The following is a 21,408-nucleotide window of genomic DNA, read 5'->3' on the forward strand; positions in this document are numbered from 1 at the left end:
AAAATCTGGGCTTTTACACTTCCTTGATCATGATACATTACGGACATCTCTGAATCTGATTTCTAGATTTTGTGTTTCGCATAGTACAGAAGTCTTGAGGCAAATGAAGACAGTCTAACACCTTTTTCCAGATGTCCCCATCATCGCAGCCTCTTACATCCTGTTTTTTTTTTTTTTTTTTTTAAGAACTTTGAAGTCTAAGAGAACCAAGTTGTTAAGTCAAAGGTTATGCCCTTTGTGCAAAAAAGATTGAAGATGATGACAAAAGTAGTTTAGCAGCTCTGCTGCTCAATATTTTACTTGTTCAATGAAAGTTATTGGGTTGTTAAAGCTGACTTTATCAAGCCATGACTAATCTGCAGTGCAAAAGTCAAAAGTGTTGGAGTGCTCAGCCCATTTTTAACATATCATGATGCAAAACGATAGGATTTAGGATCTTTATACAATTAAGAATTAAAGATAATGCATTGTACGACAAAGAGCTCAAATACACTCTACAAATATATTTTTATAATTTATATAATATAAATATAAATTAAATATAATTTTTTAATAGACCATAAAGATGCAGCCAGTGGATTCTGTTCTTAAATTGACAATTTGTTTATATTTTCATTTTCATTCAAAAATGTGTTTTATTTAGTACTGCCCTGATTAACTAATTGAATAGATCATAAATATACACTATGCCAAAAGATTTAGGACGCCCCTCCAAATCACTGAATTCAGGTCTTCCAATCACTTTCATGGCCACAAGTGTATAAAATCAAGCACTTAGGCATGCAGACGCTTCTACAAACGTTTGTGAACCAATGGGTCGCTCTCAGGAGCTCAGTGAATTCAAGTGTGGCACTGGGATAGATTGCCACCTGTGCAAAAAAATCTATTTGTGAAAATTTCTTCACTATTAAATAGTGCACGGTCAAATGTTAGTGGTATTATAACAAAGTGGAAGCAACTGGAAACAACTGCAACTTAGCCATGAAGTGGTAGGCCATGTAAAATCAGAGCGGGGTCAGCGCATGCTGAGGCGCACAGTGCGCAGAAGTCGCCAACTTTCTGCAGAGTCAATAGCTACACTGTAAAAAAAAATTGTTGGTCAAACTTAAAAAAGTAAGTAACCTGGTTGCCTTAAAATTTTGAGTTTATTGAAATTGAAAATTTGAGTTGATATAATGACTGTCAGACTGTATGATAGTCAAGGAGCGCTAAAAACTGACATGCAAGAAAACTCATCCGGAGTTTTATATCATCGATTAGTGACGCGTTCAATACATGTGCGACTGAAATGGTGGGTACAAAGAAATCTCTAGTTCTCATTTTGGTCACAGTTTTTCTTAAAAAATCTAGATATTTGACTATCGTAATAGGAGAAGTCACACTGCAGGATTGTGCGGCAAATCTTCTGATACTGCCAGAATTTCGTCTGAGGTAAAATTTGATCGCAGTGGTCATTAATCGGCTGCCGGTGAACATGTCAAACTAAAGATAAAAGACGTCAGATTTTAGCAGAGGAATCGTTTAGGATTTGCAAAATTTGGCTCAGGCGACAAAATCGCGGGCAAGATCGCACAGTGTGCACCTGACTTAAGTGTGGCCTTCAGATTGTCTCGAGAACAGTTTGTAGAGAGTTTCATGGAATGGGTTTCTATTTCCGAGCAGCTGCATCAAAACCTTACATCAAGTGCAATACAAAGTGTTGGATGCAGTGGTGTAAAGCATGCCACCACTTGACACCACTAGAGTGAAACCTGATACAAACACCTTTGGGATGAATTAGAGCAGAGACTGCGAGCCAGGCCTCCAAAATCAGTGCTAGACCTTACCAATACGCTTCTAGAAGAATGGTCAGAAATTCTCATAAACACACCTTTTGGAAAGCCTGCCCATAAGAGTTGGAGCTGTTATAGCTTCAAATGGTAGGCCAACTCCATATTAAACCCTACAGATTACGAATGGGATGTCATTAAAGTTCCTGGGCATGTAAAGGCAGGCATTGGGCAGTATAGTGTTTATCTGCACACAACACAAGGCAAATAATTACTGAAATTGCACAAAGTATTCTGTTCAAATGTGGTGGTTCCTTGAGCATCAGAACTCTTTTAGTGATAGTTGGTGTATGGCTTGTTTTGAGAAAAGAAGCTACACACTTATTGTAATCCTCCACACTGTAAAAAATCCAATTTATGTTTTGTATGACAAATTCAGCTTTTAAAGTTTATTCAACTATTTAACATGAAAAAAGTTGATATAACTCAAACAAAGTTTGTATAACTATTGACCCTAAGTTGAGAAGACTCAAAAATGTTCTGCAGCTGGTTGCCTTAAACTTTTAAGTTTTCTCAATGTTTTTTTGGGGTTTTTTTTACATGCAGGTCCTGCTAACTATTTAGGTTCCCAGCATGCTCTGCACATTCAAGGTCCAGAGTGTGGTGAAGTTAAGATCCAGCTTTGCCACTCAGTATAATGGAGGGATTCATGGACACCTGCCACAAAATCTGCATATGAACTGATATGTGATAGGAAAAGGGATTAGAGCGAGTCTGGAAAAAGACAAATTCGAACCTTGGGTCAATTTGCATCAAAACTTTCTTCCATGTGCCTTGCCCCTCCACTACTGTCACTGCAAATAATTCAGTGTCTTCTGTAATTTTGTCTAGTCCAGCCAGATGTTGTCACATGTATAGTCTGTTTTCATTGTTTTTACACTTGTCACATGTTCCTTTGTTAGTTTCCCGCCATTTAATTGTGTTCTTGGTTACAATCTGTGTCTTGTCAATTAACTCGTTTTGGTTCCCTATTTTAGTTTCATCCTCCTCACTCAGTCTTTTGCCCTATTTGCACAGGATTAGTATTATCTAGGGGCCTCTGTGATTTAGAAATTACTCCCCCATGTCTGAATTTTGTTTGGCACATTCGCATGGGATAAGCAAAGCCTGTGATTTTATTTGAATTTAGTGACTTTGGATATGATGTCAAGACTTGTAAATGTTTTTTCGTTGTATAAAGTCATAAAAAGTCATATGTAGGCCTATCGATATCGTCTTGATTGTTTTATAGTAATACAAATCTTTTTTTCTTTCTTTTTTCAGAGAGCAGACGCAAAACTGAATTGAGCACAGACAAGCGGCAGGAGTCAGATTTAATTTATCACGAGTGAGAAGCTGACAATATACAGTGGAAGATTCAGTTTCAAAGCTAAATGTAAAAGCGCCCGTTTAGGCAAGTTATGTTATGTTTTTATTAAGAATTGTAGGCTATTGATTTTAATATTAAACACACCATTCAAGCAATTTACTCCCAAATTGGTACTCATTCTAAAGTGAAAGTATAATCCGTGCGGGAATTCACAAAATGGTGCGCATTAAGAAGGCAGCCTCTATTCTTCGTTAAAGATAAAGATGCGCACAGGAAACAAAAACCTTGCAAAAATGATATACGATCCGCCTAATCCTGGCCAAATCACAGAGATGCCGATTTGCACGGGACTTATTATTACAGAATTATAAGCTAGTATGCTAAGAGCTTTTTTGTGAGCTGTATTGTGTTTGTATGGATATTGAGCCTTTCTTCAGTAAACGTCATCTGAGCAACATATATCCTTGTCATTGTCTTCCTGCCTGAGCTACACTACAGATGTTTAGTAAACAAGGTGGTCCATCTGCACTTAATGTAAATGGAATCTACTCCAGTAAAAATTTGGGTCCCACCCAAATTTCGAGCTTCCGATGCCAATGTGCTAAATAATAATTTTCTAATGACAAACGTTGTTGTATGATTGTTATTTGGGATATTAATAAATTCACATTTTCAAATACTTTCATATTGCAGAATGACCCATACATGTCACCATTGTTCTTCAAAAACCTTCAGCAAGTTGATTTCACTGTAAACTATCAAACAGCCAACACACATTTTTTTCAGCTCCAATGGCTCCAAAGCAAAATGTCTAGTGGTTGGACACTTCAAAGTGGATGAATGTCCTCCAGGTATACTGTTTCATCAATATTATGAATTCAGTTATCATATACTCATTCGACATACCTAGTAGGCTAAATATGCATATTTGGACACTGGGAATATTTTTTGGAGGAAGTTATTAATTACCATAGTGAAATGTTATAAGTGTCAGCTACTTTCAGTTAAAAACGTATAGGCTATAGTCACGGGAAACGATATAATCCAGTCCATATGGTTTACTGCCCAAGCAGAAACAGCAGAACAAGGACCAGACGACTTTTTGCCGTTTACCATATGCTTACCATCAAAACTGTGGCAGCAGTTTGTAATATTTTGCCTTGGGTTTTCAGTCACCGATGACCTGTCTAACCCGCGGCGCTGTCTGCGTTACCGTGACCTCAGATAAGTTCCTCAGCCGTGGAATCATAGTAAAAAATGGGGAATCAAACAAAGCACGACTTGTGGGAGGCGGCAGCGGAAAGAAAAGCCCGCGGCGCGTTTCCACAGCCTGAGCAGATGATGATGTCATCACGCGCATTTCTGGAGATTCTCCCATCGAGGAACGACAGCGAGGGGAAAGTTTAATAAAACAACTGCGAGGGGAGGGGAGAAAAGAGTTGGAGAAGGAGAACTCCCATGCAAAAACTTTATCCACGCAGGAGAGGACTCTTGGAAGCTCTTTCAGCAAATTGGATTACACTAAGAACAGTTTTTGTGGATTAATGTGGCCATAATTCATTGGATTAACGATCACAGAAGGTAAAATTATGTTTTTCTATCTGACATATGGGAAATCTTTACGGCGACGAGGATCCTTGCAAATTTCCCAGAGCTATCTTTTTACATTAGTTTTGTTGAGACATTTGCAGCCTATTCTATATGCATTTCACTAATTCATTAATGCATATGATAATGCCTTTCATGCTTTGTGGGGATGCAAATGATAGGAATGCTTCAATCTATATCAGATATGTTATTATACCTTCCCCCCATTATTATTCAAATATTATTAATATTTCTTTCTTTTATTTTAATGGGGCACATGCTATATATAGCCTACTCAACATGCAGTTAGTCCAAAAAAAAAAAAAAAAACTGGACCTTCCCAGTTTACTTTTTTATACATATTGTATTTAGGCTAATAATAATATTACATACATTGGTTTTGGCTTTTACATTAATACAAATCACAGCATTATACACAGCAGTATTGTTTAAAGTCATAGGCCTATAAAAACTGAAGAAAGTGCCAGAGACAGAATGAGAGCTGCTTTCTCCACAGGCACATCTGGATAGCTGCGTGTCACATTTGGAATATGTGTAACGGAGGCCAGCTAGCAGGCGCTGTGTGAGTAAACCTCACTTCTCTGATCTCAAGAGACGCTCTAGCGACTGATGTCAGAAGTTGCAGCCTTTAGCCTCCTTGTTAGACCATCCGACTCTCATGCCGCTCATGGAGCGGGCGGTTGGAGCAAGTTACATTTGATCACATCCCTGGACCCTGTGATGCTGTCTGTGTGAGGAGTTTGGAAGCATCTCCAGTGTGCTGCTGTGAAATCTCACACTTTTCTCTGATAATTTACGAAAGTGGCCATTGAAAATATTGCTTGTCATGATGTTGCTTTCAAAGTGTAATCTGAAGGACAGTTCTTCATGCAACCCTCTGGGAAGGTGCTTTTAAATTTGATACAGACCATAGTTCATTCATGACCTCTTTCTCAACCTTCTCAGCACACTCGCTGCCTAGGGTACACACAGGAATTTTTTTCAAAATCAGCCCGTAGGAGAGGAAAAAAAGCATGCTCTATCTGATGGTAAAACCATCTGCTCTTAAGCAGGGGGAGACAAGGTGAAGAGATGTTTGCAACATAACTTGTGGACACAGACTATACCCGTTTGTGAATGTGGTGAATTTGCAGCTAATTCCCATTAAGAATTATATTTGGTTTGATAAACCAAACATCAAGCAAACCAGTTCCAGTCTCCTTGAGTGAGAAAGACGTCGCAACAGAAAAAAAAAAGAACAAAGTTAAATGCTCCTTCGGGAAAGAATGATTGCAAAACAGATGTAATTGAAGGTTAAACAGTGCCGCAGACATGATTACAAATGCCACAGACCCGATTATAAATCTCTCTGGATTGCTCTCTGCATGTGTTTGAAGTGTCCTCTAGCTCCCAGGTTCATGGAACTTAAAGCTCTGAATTGAAAATTTGGGTATATGTGTAACTGGTCTACCCGACCCACTCCAAATGGGACTTGAACCGGCATCTCCGGTGTGGGAGGCAAGCATGCTCAAGAGAATGCGAAAGACCACCTTTAACATGCCTCTTTAAATCAGGGGAGTGAGTTTTACAAGCGCAGCTACTGTCCTGCATGCATTACATATGCTCCAGGGTCAGCCTAACTTTCTTTTTAAACCATTAGGATGTTAGTACTGTCATATCATTAGGTTTTCACACCAGTTACATGGACCTTGCGATCCCGAAATAGTGATTTTTGCTTATAACCCAGCTATTAGCTGACAGCACTATAAATTAGGAAAACTGTTTGTCGCTTGTTTGTACTGTTCTGAAGAGAGGGAGAGAAAGTTTAACACTCCCTCTTTCCCTGAGCTCTCAGGCTCTGACATGAAAACAACGCACTGCGCGGATTCTTGACAGCCTGCTTCCTGTCAGCGGTCTGCAAAACAAAATGATGGTAGACATTTTAACAAAAGCTAATTAAAGCTCTTGTTTATTAAAAATGCACATTTGTCACTTTTAGCCATTCTCTTAGATGGTCCCGAATTATTGTTTTCGCATGCATAGATTGATTATCAATCTTTCATTGAAACGCTGTAAATTGCCGTTTGTAGCCCACTTGATTCCCTAACTAGTGCTTTTGTCATTTCGACTATAGACATTCACTTCAGATTGCTGGGCACCAAGCCAAGACAAAATGCGAGAGAGACTCTTTCCTTTATCTGTGCGGTCCAGCTGTTCTCGCTGCACGGCAAACAAAGTGAAATGGGAACAAAACAAGCACAAGCTTTAATTTCCATTCCGTTTTCTGTGCATGGAAGCGAATGGTAATGAGAAATTGCCCAGAGGCATTGAATAAAAGTAATGGAGTATCTCCGCCTCGCTCACCTGAAATGGATGTTGTCTTGTTTACTAGAACACTCTTGATTTTGTGGTGAGAAGCGAGCTAGAGCGTTGTAAATAACTGAATCGAAATGATAGAAACAGACGTGCTGGCAGCCGGTGAAAAAAGGTAGAGCGTTTCTCATCTTTAGGTGATAGTGTACACTACAGTGTGGTGTCATTTCGCCTGACACCTTCACTTTCAGTGTCTCAACTGGTACAGTGCCTATAGTTGGCATGACCTCAGTCGGAGGATGCAGATTAGGGGTTGCCTGCACAAACATCACCGACAGGCTGAAATTTACAAGGAAGCCATTAAAGGCAGAGGAGAAGACTTTGTCCCTGGGGCGTTCTGACTAATACATCACTCTGACAGGTTCATGTCCAGACGTGTCAGTGAGGGTCACTCTCAGTGAGCAGCATGTCTGTAAACCGGGGAGTGAGGTGATGTTGGTTCTGTGAACACATGTAAACATATTTGAGATGCACTTCATAGTCTGTTTAGTTTCATTATGTTACATGCAATTAAAGGTGCTGAATTCCTTCATATGCACAGAGATAATCATACACGTAAATCATTAGTACAAATAAGAGAGTTTGATATTTCATGCTAAGGGGAAATATAATTGTGTGTGTGTGTGTGTGTGTGTGTGTGTGTGTGTGTGTGTGTGTGTGTGTGTGTGTGTGTGTGTGTGTGTGTGTGTGTGTGTGTGTGTGTGTGTGTGTGTGTGTGTGTGTGGTCGGTCCAGGTAAACCCTACGTTATGAGGACACAATGCAAATTTTGGTCCCTATGAGAAAAACAGCTTATAATATAAATCATAAATTATGTTTTTAGAAAGTTTTCTGTGATAGGTAGGTTTAGGGATAGGAGACAGATTAAACAGATTTTGTGGAAAGTCCCCATAAAACATGAAAACTCATGTGTGTTGAAATAATAATGCTGTATTAATAGTACGAGTGTGCAATCTCGTGGAATGCATGTGCCAAAATGAGTTTTAGCGTGCATATGCTACGCAGTTTTTCGCATCATATGATACGCACTTTATGCGTATGTGCATATTTTATGAACAAACCACCCACCCAACCCAGGATTGTGTCCAATATACGGCACAAAAAGATTGTATCATGCACGAGAAAAACTAATTTTGGCGTATATACATTTCATGAGATTGCACACTCATACTGTTGATACGCATTCACATCTGATTGTGTTGATTTTAGAATATTTCTATCTAATATTATTTATGACTTGCAGGGTTGGCAGAATAATAATTATACACTGTTTAAGGGGGGGGGGGGGTAAAACACTCAGTTTCAGTCAATCTCATGTCAATCTTGAGTACCTATAGAGTAGTATTGCATCCTTCATATCTCCGAAAAGTCTTTAGTTTTATTATATTTATAAAAGAAATATAGGCTGTACCGAGTCTTTCCGGAAAAAACGAGCGCCTGGAGGCGTACCGTGTGGGCGGAGCTAAAGAATGACGAGTGCGAACAAAGCGGTGACGTCCTCAAGCGTGGAGAAACCCCATGGCTGTTGATCTCAGCTAATAGATATGATCCAGAATCAGATCCTGAGGCTGAAATAAACTGAACATGAGAAACAGCAACAGCAGGACGTCCGTCTCTGTGGTATGTACTGTATTTAGTGACCTGTCAACATTTGTGTGTGTTTACTCTCAGTTTATGAGGCCATGATTCGGTTTATGGACTATTGTATGCGACTAAACCTTAGCAGTAGCAAGCAAAACGGTTTTGCACGTCAGACTAGTGTAACGTTATACATAGACAGGGCCGGCGCGTGCCTATAGGCGAACTAGGCAGCCACCTAGGGCGGCGGCTCAGCCAGGGCGGCAAGAGAGAGAGAGAGAGAGTGTAAGCGAGAGAGAGAATTTAAAAAAAAAAATGTATTTGTTAGTTTTACATTAGGTAGGTTACAATTATCGCACTTATATCAACAACATTTTTTTCCCACTCCATTAGCCTAGTATAAATTTAAAAATAAAAATTCCCGCCCGGCCGCGCCCCCACCTCACTTAGAGCGGCATCGATTAGTATATGCTCGACTGTGCCATCCGTTCCGTGGAAGAGCGCTTTCCGCTGCTTCGAGACCATGGGCGCATGGGGTATTTGGATTTTTATATGACATCGCATCTCTCAAAGAAAAGGAGAGTAGCCTACAATAGTTCTTCAGGATTGCTTAAGACTGGAAAAGGCCCTGACTCATGGAGACTCACGGGATGTTGATAGGCATAAATAGTTTGAAGAGCTGACTGCTTTGGGTAGACGCCTGGATGCTGGATCTAAACCACTGGATGCGCTTATATTCATCTGTGAAAAAGGGATGGAATAAATTTTTCTGAGCCCGATCTCACGAAAATGCGTAGCCTGTAAATAGTTTGCAATCTCGTGGAATGTATACGCCAAAATGAGTTTTCGCATGCATATGGTACGTGGTTTTTCGCGTGCTATGATACGCACTTTATGGCGTATTATACATATGAACCGTATTATTAGGGTTATGGCGTATTATACATACGCATAAAGTGCGTATCCTATGCACGCAAAAAAGATTTTACACTCTTACTATTTATACGCATGACCATGAGATTGTGTTGATTTTTCCCAATGTTTTTATAGCATTGAGAGTGCTTCTCACTCTCCCCGTCACTGTGAGCTCAGTTTCTCAAAGCTTAAACTGATTAAAAATCATCTCCGACGTACAATGACACAAGACAGACTCAATGGACTAGCAACAATTGCAATTGAGCACGAACTTGCTGAAAAAGTTAAACTCGAGGACGCAATCAAAGCCGTTTGCCGCTGCGAAAGCCCGACGAGCACCCTTCTGAAATGTAGGCTATTATGTGAATGTGTGTTTGTGTGTATCAGTCAAGAAAAAAATCGAAACCTCCAAGGAGCTAAAAAGTTGTTTGCATATGTTTAGTTTTATTCTGTACACTGTCTATTATAAAACAGAAATGATATGCAGCTGTAGCACTGTGTACTTTTTCCACGTTGCAGAATGAAAAATAAAATCTGAAAACATGCCTGCACTTTTTTATTTTAGTGTAATTTTATAGATAAAGAACATTTTAATTTGTATGTACATGCATCTTAAGGATAATTGTGAGTGTGAGGTGGGGGCGGCACGATCGTGCTCTGCCTAGAGCGGCATTTGAGCTAGCGTCGGCCCTGTACATAGAATAACAATGGAGTCTGTAAGCGCATTTGAATGACGAAGCATGCAATCGTGTCGTTTACTGATGTTTACTCACGCGATGATAGCCAACAGCACAGACATTTGAAGCAGTTTTACTCACCGGCTGCTTCCAAAGCAGAACCGAACCTTTATCGCTGGGACCGCTCCGTCAAAAAAAACACTTCTTTGGTATGATTTGGTGAAGTCCTGACAGCAGTGACTTGCTGTGCTGAAGCGTTGAAGTCGCTTCATGTCACCCATAGGAATAAAGTGGAGCGGAGTGTTTATGGGCGTACAATTCCGTTTTTTAAACATTGGATAACCTTATGTAGCCTATACTGTACAAAGCAATATACTTTACTTTCATTTCCAGTGTGATGGATGATCCAGAAATAATATAAACTGCATGTTCGAGATATGTGAATTGATTTCTACACAAAATGGGATTAAACATGCAAATTACACTTTTTATTTCCAAGATGATATCTGGACAACCCTGCAAGAATTACACATGAAATGTGATGAGTTCATACAGAGTTGAAAACATTAAGAGTGGAATAATGGCATGTATCATTATTATTTTAATAGTAGCTAAGCAGTATATTGTGCATTATTCAGTATCCATTGTGGAGAAGCATTGTATTTCTGTGTATGTGAGAAATGACACTGTTACTGAAAGGGACAGATGGGCACTATAATGATAATCGTCAAACTTCATGGGTTACAAAGCTTTATTGGAAATTCTTTGGATCATTAGCACATTTTATACTCCAAAAGCACCCATCCAACCTTATAGGCACCATTATTAATCTGGCCTTTAACCTTTATATTGATTATGACTGCTCCCACATGCTTTCTTACACTTTCCAGCAATTATTTAGAAACTCTTTTATTGCAGACATATGGTATAAAATGTAAAAGAAAAAAATGGTGCTGAGTTTATAACAGCATTTCTTAACACACCTGTTTCCTGATGATTTATATAGGTATTGGTTTTCCTCTCTCACCTGTTCACTTATTCTTTTTTATCATGGTTAGGAGCTGAAGGTGGGAGTCATGAGGGTCATCTGCTCCTCTCTGGTGCTTCTCACCATCTGCTTGAGTCACTGGGGTCGACTTGCATCAGCTCAAGGTAAGGGCCTGGTCTCCAAATCAAAGGAGGACGTTGTCAAAGGCTGGTTCAAACAGCTAAGATTCTGTATGTTTAATTCATATTTCCATATTTAAAGGAATAGTTAAATGGGTAGTTCAGTCAAAAATTTAAATCCGGCTATCATTTGCTAACTGGCATGTCGCTATAAACCCATAGGATTTGACGGAGACATTTTGAAGAAGTGTAGCCTACTGGTCGCCATTGTTAGTCCCCATGGAGACTGACACTGCCAAGCTTCAGAAAGCATGGTATGCTTCTAAAGCAAAAAGTAAAAGTGTTTGTGCAATATATTTCAAGCCTTTACAAATCATACCATAGTTTTGAGTTAGAAACAGATCAACATTAAAGTGGTTATCCACTGGACTAGAGAACAAATGGTTCAATGAATCAGTTGAACAGAACCACTTTGATTCATGAACAAAGTATTCAGATTGGTTTGTGAACCAGATAAAATAGTCACTGAAAATTCATTCATGAATCATGTGTCACAGCTTCTCTCCAGAACTCATCTAAAATAACTGAAGTAGGAGGTCAATATTAATAATTTTCCTCTGTCAAATGGCTTCAGAAGACTTGGAAAAGATTCAGTTTGAGCAGATGTTTTATACCACCATCACTGTCCTCATCCGAGCTCACTTCTCAGTACATTCAGCATCTAAATCATATTCACCATCTCAAACATATTCCAAAAAAAAAAAAAAAACTGTCATTTTCAACATCTTCAAAATCAATATTTTGATCGCTGACAGTTTTTCCACCAGATCCACCATCAAGTGACAGTGACTCTAATATCTGACTGCGTTCAATACTCGTTCTGCAGTAAATCACTGAGCCATTTCAAGTTTTGCTGATGATATTTTCCTATTCCTTTGTCTTCTATCTGGATTAACTATGAGTAAACGTCACTGTGTATTGTGGATCCGACATTGTCACCTTGTGGAATAAAGGTTAATTGCACTTATTCAGTCATAAAAGATTCAATTATTGCAAAAAAAAAAAAAAATGAATGAGGAAGAGGGTAGTGAATGACGTCCTTGGGTCACTAAAGAACCGAGGTATGCATTTAAGGGTTGATAGAGCAAACACATCTAAGTTGAGGGATCTTGAAGAGGAAGTATATATACTGTCATATTCCAATAAAATCTGAATGCTCGACTATATATTATTGTTTAACAGAATGCCCTCTTTAGTGAAGCCTTCTGCATACATTTGCTGTGTTCTGAACACAGTATCTCAATGCTTTTTACCCAAGCTTTTGTTAACCCAAAGTACTCGTTTTTCTTTATTTTACAATTTCCTGTTAAATGCTGTACTTTTATAAAGTCTGGTTATACTTAAATTGAAAAAAGGGGGAAAATCATGAAAGAAGGAGGACCTGTGGAAAATGGCTCAGGTTTTAAAGGATGATGCCATGCCTTGTTCTCTAGACTGCCAGCGCTGTTTCAAAAATATGGTCATGGAAATTTGGGACCTTTCCATCTTTCCCCCTTTCTTTCCCATACAGCAGAATAGAGTTGTAAGTGGGGGCCCCTCAGTATTGATACTTTTACCCTTTTTTTCTCCGAATGGCACTTCATATCCTCAGTGTAATTAGGCTAATTTGTACGAAGTTTCAGAAGTTTTGAAGTCCTTCACGCTCAAACTACTGGCTAGGGGTGTCATACAAGACTGCCTGGTGCCCTATAATGTGAGGAAACATGCTTTGCTTATTTTGAGGCAAAATCTCCTGTTTAAACTTTGCAAGGACTTTTTTTGCCATAATTTATCACTCTTAGTACATGTTGTTTTTGCACTTTTGCTTGTTAGGCTCTTCTCAAGCTGGGTTTCTGCAAGGTTTGAGGCAGGAGTGAGAAATGTCCTCCAGACTTTTATAATAATGCTGCTTTATCTTATTATTAGTAATAATGCATGTCTGGCTGAATGTAGCCACACATCTACTGAAGTATTCGCATATAAACCTCTGGTGATTCTTATGCAAAATATGTTTTGTCAATTGATAATACATCGATTAGACATAACATTGACTTCACTGAAAAAAAAGTGAATAACACTGATTATCTCTTCATCACTGCACCTGTTAGTTGTTGGGATATATTAGGCAGCAAATTAACATTTTGTCCTCAAAGTTGATGTGTTAGAAGCAGGAAAAATGGGCAAGCGTAAGGATTCGAGCGAGTTTGACAAGGGCCAGATTGTGATAGACGACTGGGTCAGAGCATCTCCTGAACTTTAGCTCTTGTAGGGGGGGTCCCGGTCTGCAGTGGTCAGTATCTATCAAAAGTGCTCCAAGGAAGAAACAGTCGTGAACCGGCGACAGGGTCATGGGTCGCCCAAGGCTCATTGATGCACATGGGGAGCGAAGGTTGGCCCGTGTGTTCCGATCAAACAAACGAGCTACTGTAGCTCAAACTGCTCAAGTAGTTAATACTGCTTCTAATAGAAAGTTGTCTAGCAAAGTCCATGCCTTAACGGGTGAGGGCTGTTTTGTCAGCAAAAACATGACCAACACAATATTAATAATATTAGTATGCCTGATCGGTGTAACTCTGCCTTCCTATATTTAAGGCTAAATCTCGTGATTTGATTCCTGATTTTTTTTGATAACTTCAATTAAACCATGTGTGGTCATTGTTAGAGTCATCATGAAATAAAAACGGATGCTATTTCCTTAATGCATTCATGCATGTTCTAAAATAAAATAACTTGCTCTTTTATATGATTCACATTTTTATGGGACTTCCGGGTGTTTCTCCAAACCAACACTTGTGTATTCTTGTATATTCCTGGAAAAGAGATAGTGTATGCATTACTTGCTTTATGCAAGCACTATATAGGATAAATCACAATACAGGATTTACCCTATTATACTTCATTGACACGAATTGATAGGTCGAACAGCCACCCACATAATAGTCTATAAACAAAGCATCTGGCTGTCTTTCAGTTCACATGAACACCGGTTAAAGTTACTCGTCAGGCTACAGAATAATACCATAATTCCTCCATTCAACTAGGCTTAAGACATCGATAGTCACTCAGTGCGATTCCGGCAAATACACGGATAATGCGACCCGGCATTTGTTCCCGGGATGCTAGATTTGGTCCATTCAGACTGCCAGCGAAATACCGAAATATGTGCTCTTTCACACACAACCCGTAACGGTCTCACATCGAGTTGACACGTGACATCCTGATGTGACGTATAATGGCGAGCGATCTCAGCTTCAGCGCGGATAGTAAGGAGCTCCGTGGTCTCGACTTGTGTCCAGTTTGCGCACATTTCTGCTTGTTTAATTTTAGTTTCTTTTGTATACGAACACTCTCTGCGTTTAAAACACTGACTAGCTCTTCTGGCACTGCAGGGTTGTATTATTGAAAAAAACAAGCTCTAGGAGTCGCAGAAGAACTACGTACACGTTGCGGCATTAGTTTTGGCTTTTGTTCACACAGCGCTTGTCCCGGGTCGAATCCCGCAATGTTACTAGGTCCCCAACCCGGGTTCAATTCGGTTATCAATTCCGGGACGTGGTTGCTTTCACACAGAAGGCGACCCGGCAATGTTCCGGGAATATTGCGGGTCCGACGTGCAGTGTGAAAGGGGCTTAAGTGGTCATTCAGTGACTATGGGGTCAGCTTCCTTTGCTGTTTGTCCAGAAGTGGATATTCGTTTATATACGAATCTTTGTGTTAACATGTACTAAACACAAGTAGACTTTGCAGCGCAGCGCCACCATGCCTTGATGCTCATGACAAGAATAGCTTGTATTATCTTTATTGAAGTTAATTAGATTTAAATTGATGTCATACATGAATGAAGATTCAAGATTCTTTATGGTCACTATACAAATATGGTGAAATTTAGGGCAGTCCATTCAGTGCCATCACAAATATTTAGTGCAACTAAAACATCTGGCATACACAATATAGCACAATACACACAAAACAGTGCAGCTAGGCGAATAGTCAATATTGCACACAGATATTGCACAGTAAGCAGTACGAACTGCATGATATTGCCCACAATAAAAAAAGACTAGGCCATCGCAATGAAGAGGTGATACTAAATAAACATCCTGAGGTAAACGAGAGGTACTGTTAACCTATGGGTCGAAATATAAGAATAGAAGAAGAATGAATTATATTTTTGCAATTTTACACATAATAATCCAGAATGATAACATTAGACAAAACTGAAACCGCACCTCAAAATCACAGTGTCAATATTTTTTGAGACCACCGCCAAAATTTAACAAATCACGATTTTAGGGGAGCCCTTGTATTATTAAGGGGAGCCGAGCTCCCCCTAGCTCCCCCGTAGTGAGCACCCTGAGTGAATCTGAACAGGGGTAAGACACAGTATTTCACATGCTTTCCAGATAATGTTAATGTGGAGATGTTTTGACTGTGATATTTTTCTCCTTGTTTTGGCAAGGGAAAGACTTTATATTTCTAAGAACCCCAAAAGAGTCTAACGATGAAGCAGCTTGTACAGCTACGTATTTCTAAATTAAAAGAATGCTGAGTCTTAACATATGAAATCCTAAGCCCCAGAAACTTTCACTCCACTTCAAACTGTAGCCCTGTCTGCGATGCTTGATGACGTGTCTGTTCTCCATGCATTTGAAATGCACCTCTCCCCCCACTGCATTCAACTTTCCATCATTGCCTTGGGAGCGAGAGCCGCCTCCAGCTTTCCTATCTCCTCCCTGACATCTCCGCGTCTTAATCCCGCCTTTTTGCCTTGTGAAAGCAGAGGGGCTTTGTAGAACCAAGAAGAAAAGGGATTTAGCCGAGTCTGTCTGATTTCAAAAAGTGAAAATGCGAGAACAATTCAAAATGAATTCTTTATCTGTCAGATAAGTTTTTGTTGGAGACATTTCCTCCCTATCTGTGTGTGCTGAGTTGGCTGTGGAGAGATTCAGGTGTTGTAGATTTTAAAAGAGCTCTTTGTAACTTGACAGGGCAAGAATACGAGTTGGAAAACCCATCACCTGCTCTCCTCTGCCACTAGAAGCTCAACGAGACGGCTCTGAGCTGCTGCTTCTCTCTTTTATTGCTTGAGTTTCTCATACTCATCTGATCTCTGAAACTTCTAAGTGACAGTTCCCTACACCGCAGTAACTTGCTAATGCACATTGATTGATGTACGTGTCTTTGAGCCAATCAAACCTTGCTGATTAAAAACTCTTCTCGCCTCAGACACCTCTGACATGCTACTTCACAAAGAAAAGTTTTTTTTCTCACAAAAAGCCTTGTCCTAAACTGAACTATTCAGTGTTTTTGGATCACGAAAAAAAGGGTAATCGGTATCGGTCAATAAAAGCAATTATTTTCACATTTACATTTAATCATTTAGCAGACGCTTTTATCCAAAGCGACTTACAAAAAAGGGGAGAGCAGTAGAAGCAACGAAACAAACAAGGCCAACAACCTGTAGAGCTGTAAGAAATCTCAATTAATTAGCACAGTACACATTTTTTTTTTTCAACACTGGATTTTGATAGCTATGATAAATTAAAAGTGGCCTGAAAAAACTTGTCAGACCACTACTCGGCGAATTCCAAACAGCATTTTTGTACCCTTGAAGGCTCTTCGGTAAGGGGGCGCCATTAGTAGGGGCTTTCCAAATGAACAACAACTCACTCCTTTGTGAAGGTCCCTTCCACAAGCCTGTTAGCAAAGGGTACATGCAATGGTCACGTCAATTGTGTAAGATTCAATTTATTTGAATTGTGAGCGTGATGTCATCGTCGGTCGAAGTGAGTGGCAAAAAGGCTGAGTGGCAGCATTGGTTGTCAACGTAAATGCCGCAAAAAACACACAAAACCAGACCCAGCGTCTCCAGACTTGATAAGGATGGACTTGCGTATCTGTATTTGTGCTCATCAAATAATTCAATTTCCCACTTGTTTCCGCTTCGGTGAGTAATGTAGCCAATTACAGCTGCTCTTCTGCCACTCAGTCCCCGCAAAGGGGGTGTGTTCCGGCGGTAAAGGGACATCGATGCATACCCTCTATATCATTTATTTGAATAAATTATCGAGAGAGAGAGATAAAGAGAGAGATTAGATATGAGAGAGATGTACCGTGTCTGTTCAGCATCTCTCTCTCTCCATTAACAACAATGTTATGAGTTATTAATAACTTAAAAATAGTGATGTTACCCCCTCATTGCTGAGAAAAATATTGTTGCAATTCTGTAGCGAAGCTATTTTATTACAAAACGTTACAGGGCAGCGTTGATAACAATTGTCTGTCTAGTCAAGTTAAGTCAAGTCACCTTTATTTATATAGCGCTTTTTACAAGACAGATTGTTTCAAAGCAGCTTTACAGTGGTAACAGGAAAATAATGCAATATTTGAATCGGCTGTACAGAGAAAACAGTGATGTCATCTCCCAGATCAGGTCAGTTCTCATGTGGTCAATGCAGGCAGATCAGTGATATAGTTGAATATTTAGTGTCCCCAAGTAAGCAAGCCAAAAACCAAAGGCGACAGAGGCAGTGGTGGCAGGAACCAAAATGCCATCTATGACAGAATGAAGAAAAAAAAACTTGGGAGAAACCATTCTCAGATGGGGGGCAGATTCTCTTCTGGCCAACGAATAAACAGATTATGATTCAGGCAACATTACAGGTCATAAGTCTGATTAGATCGGACCATTCCGAATAATTGTTCAGTTCCATCTGGTTGAAGATCGGAGTCATCCCTTGGAGATGAGCTTGTTGAGGATTAGTGCCACTGGCTGTTATGTCATGAGGCCTTGACAGTGCAGAGTCTAGTTGATGAAATCTCTGCAGAAACTTCAGGGACGCATTGTCGTTGTGTCTAGGCACAGGTCCACCATCTGATCTGGATACGGCCCGGACTGGAGGGTAATAGAGGAAAACGCGAGAAGTAAAGCAACCTTTAAACTAAAGGTAGGCTTCGATATAGTGGTGCTTACAACTTACCAAAGACAGGGCTGTCTGAAGGAATTTAGGGCCCCAAGCAAAATTATAATGTTTATAATAATAGTTAATATAGAATGCTATTTTAACTAGTCCAGGTTATTTATGCATAGCATAAATAATAGGTTTTGATGAAAGTGGCATACCATGCTATACTACCGTAAATCCTCTAATATTGGCCTGTATTCCATTAGTAGCCGGGTCTCCAACATTGGCCGGTCACGCTGTCACCGAAGGTAAATAAAGGCCGGTCTCTAATAGCGGCCGGGGCTATTATTAGAACCAACGTTTTTCTGGGCAGGCCTCAACATCAGGGGCGTAGCCAGCAGACAGGCCTGACGGGCACAGGCCCACCGACTATGATGACAGGCCCCCTCAGTTTATTATACAAATATAATAATATTTGTTAAATAACAGTTGTTTAAATTATTTAAATATAATTTTAAAATTATTATAACATCTCAAATGTCAAAAAACAGTCTTTTTTTTTTTTTTTTTGCATGTTTGATTGACAGCTGTGTTGAGGCAATAGGCTGTCTCATGTATGTGACGCGGCTCACGCCTGTGACTTCATGAAGTGTGTTTACCTATTCACTTAGCCTGTGATTTGCAGTTGTGTGATAGAGAAACAGTAGCGATGCAAAATTCTATAAAAAGTACTTTAAAAAATTGCGTTGAAGTGGGAGAAAACCCATCCAACAAGTAACGTTAAGACTTTTCAATTGCCTGCGCGAGGATGAGAACAGACGCGCAGCGGAACATGAGGAGGACGAAGAGGAGCTGTACAATAATGAACTTGTTGTAAAGGCTGGCGCGAGTGATGAGGAGTTTAGAAGGAGAGATGAAGAGGACGAGGAAACTGAGGAGGACGAGGATTAAACAGAATTGAAGGATTTTTTTTTTTTTTTTTTACTTCAAACCAAACGAGACAGGAATGGCTTGCCTTGTCGCGACGGTCCTGATCAAAGATCCAGTGATCCATGGATAATGACCATAGACTGTAAAAAAATTATAATGACATGATTTAAGGCAGGGGTCGGGAATCTTTTCGGACCAAAGAGCCTTTTTTTTTTTTTTTTTATTCCAAAATAGCCACACTAAAAAAAAAAAAATAGGCCTATATTAAATTATTATTTAAAAAAATTAATTAAAAAAATGCAGCAAATGATAAGTTGCAATAATTGTGCAGGGCACTTTCATTGTGAGATCGAGTTATACATTTGTGTGTGTACACACCTACTTGCATCAACTGTGTTTATGTGAATAGCCTGTTCGACTTGGCATTTTGATATTTCTGTTTATTAAGGCGCGCTATGCTTGTCCGTGTTGAGCGCGCGCACAGCATCCTGTGAGTAATCGCACTTTTATTTATTTTTGTCAACTGAAATCAGCGCGGATTATCATAAATACAACACATGTATTTATCACAAGGGTCTCTGCGGCAAAAGCGAAAGTACCAGCGGGTGACATTTTTAGAAATGTCTCTGCACCAGTTTCAATAGACTTAAAGGATAGGCCTATTTTAAAGATTGTATGATGTATTTTGTATATATATTAAATATTATTATTTTATGACTTTTTTGTTGTTGTTAATAAATAGACACATTTATTGTATATTGCTCCCCTTTTTTTTTGAATGAATAATGATGAAAAAGTGCTTTGTTTTCCACCACTTGAGGGTGTAGCCTACGTTCAGAATACATCAATAAACCCCGCCCTCAAGCCTGATTGACAGATGAGTGTGTTAGTTAGACATCGGTAATGCAAACGCAAAGGGGATTGCGATTCCATTTGAATTTTGTGCAGGTTGTTGCAGGACACAGAGGAAATGAAATAGCAAATAGGTGATTTTCTATTACTATTCCAAAATGACAGGGTCATTACTTGTAAAACATTGTAAATGCAATCGCAAAACAGACTTTGCTTTTTCATTTGAAATCTGGCAGTCCTTGTGCGGTCGCGTAAATGAAAATGTAAACGGAAATGCGCATTTTGCAATTGCGTTTGGATTATGTCACATTTTATGCATCTACAAATTGAAAATGCAATTGCAAATACAATTTGAAAATAGTCCGCGATATCCTTCCATACCTCAAAGTCACCATAAAGCTGAATTTGCAATAGTTGTGAAGTGTTTAATGACTTCTGGAATAGGAAAAAAAGGTCTAAGTGGGACTTGCTTTCATCCTTCAGGAATTCATTGGATTGTATGAAGTTTGTTCATTCTTTTTTACTGTTGGCCCATCAGCTGAAAGTGTGCCAGACCACCTGGCCACCATGTCTTTGCCACCATGCAGTGAGATTGGGAGAATGATACCCTCAGAGGAGAGACAGCATGTTATTTTTAGCTCCATTTATATCTGAGATGGTGTCTACCTCAGACAACCTTTGAATGCCTCAACTTGTTCACCTCATGTTCAGGACCAAGTTTTGACAGGACACTTCGTGATCGGTTGTACAAGTTGTTTTATGCAAAACCTTTCACAGGTGGCAGGACAAGATCTGCTGGAACTTGACTGCTTCTCTCTTTCTACAGGTGTCAGCTGCCCGTCCATACAGGTAGAAGAATGGAAGTTTCCTCAAACTACCAGACACAACATTACAGGTAAAGACAGCTGCTACTGGATCTTCATTAAAGTAGCTAAAAATACTGTCATACGTCCTCGGTTTCTAAAATTTTGTCTATGTTTAGTAAGAGAATAAGTCCGAATGCATGAAATTGCATCAGACCCCACCTTTAACTTATTATTCACAAAAAAACTCATGCCCCAGAAAGCAAATGTATGTTAGTATTCACAAAAAATTTGGGTTTTAGTGAAATTATGGTTATTTTCATTTTGAGTGAACTATTGTCACTTTAAGTGAACTATCCCTATTCTCATGATTCTGTTTATGTACAGGTCCTTCTCAAAATATCTGATGAAAAATGTAATAAAAGTTCATTATTTTCCATAATGTAATGATACAAATTTTACTTTCATATATTTTAGATTCATTGCACACCAAATGAAATATTTC

The 21,408-nt window shown here is 39.3% G+C and overlaps 1 protein-coding gene across 3 annotated transcripts in view; it reads left to right on the forward strand.

The window, feature by feature from the left end:
* Window positions 1–4,340: 4,340 nt before the first annotated feature.
* The window catches only part of col16a1 (collagen, type XVI, alpha 1), a 101,532-nt gene continuing 84,464 nt past the window's right edge, over window positions 4,341–21,408 (forward strand). For all 3 annotated transcript variants that reach the window (XM_067425827.1, XM_067425829.1, XM_067425828.1), the window contains exons 1-3: window positions 4,341–4,719; window positions 11,326–11,419; window positions 20,927–20,995. In XM_067425827.1, the coding sequence (XP_067281928.1) occupies window positions 11,344–11,419; window positions 20,927–20,995 (145 nt within the window). In that variant the 5' untranslated portion in view covers window positions 4,341–4,719; window positions 11,326–11,343. The remainder of the gene's footprint in view (window positions 4,720–11,325; window positions 11,420–20,926; window positions 20,996–21,408) is intronic.

The sequence above is a fragment of the Pseudorasbora parva genome, chromosome 19, assembly GCF_024679245.1.
Source record: "Pseudorasbora parva isolate DD20220531a chromosome 19, ASM2467924v1, whole genome shotgun sequence".
NCBI classification, from domain to species: Eukaryota; Metazoa; Chordata; class Actinopteri; order Cypriniformes; family Gobionidae; genus Pseudorasbora; species Pseudorasbora parva.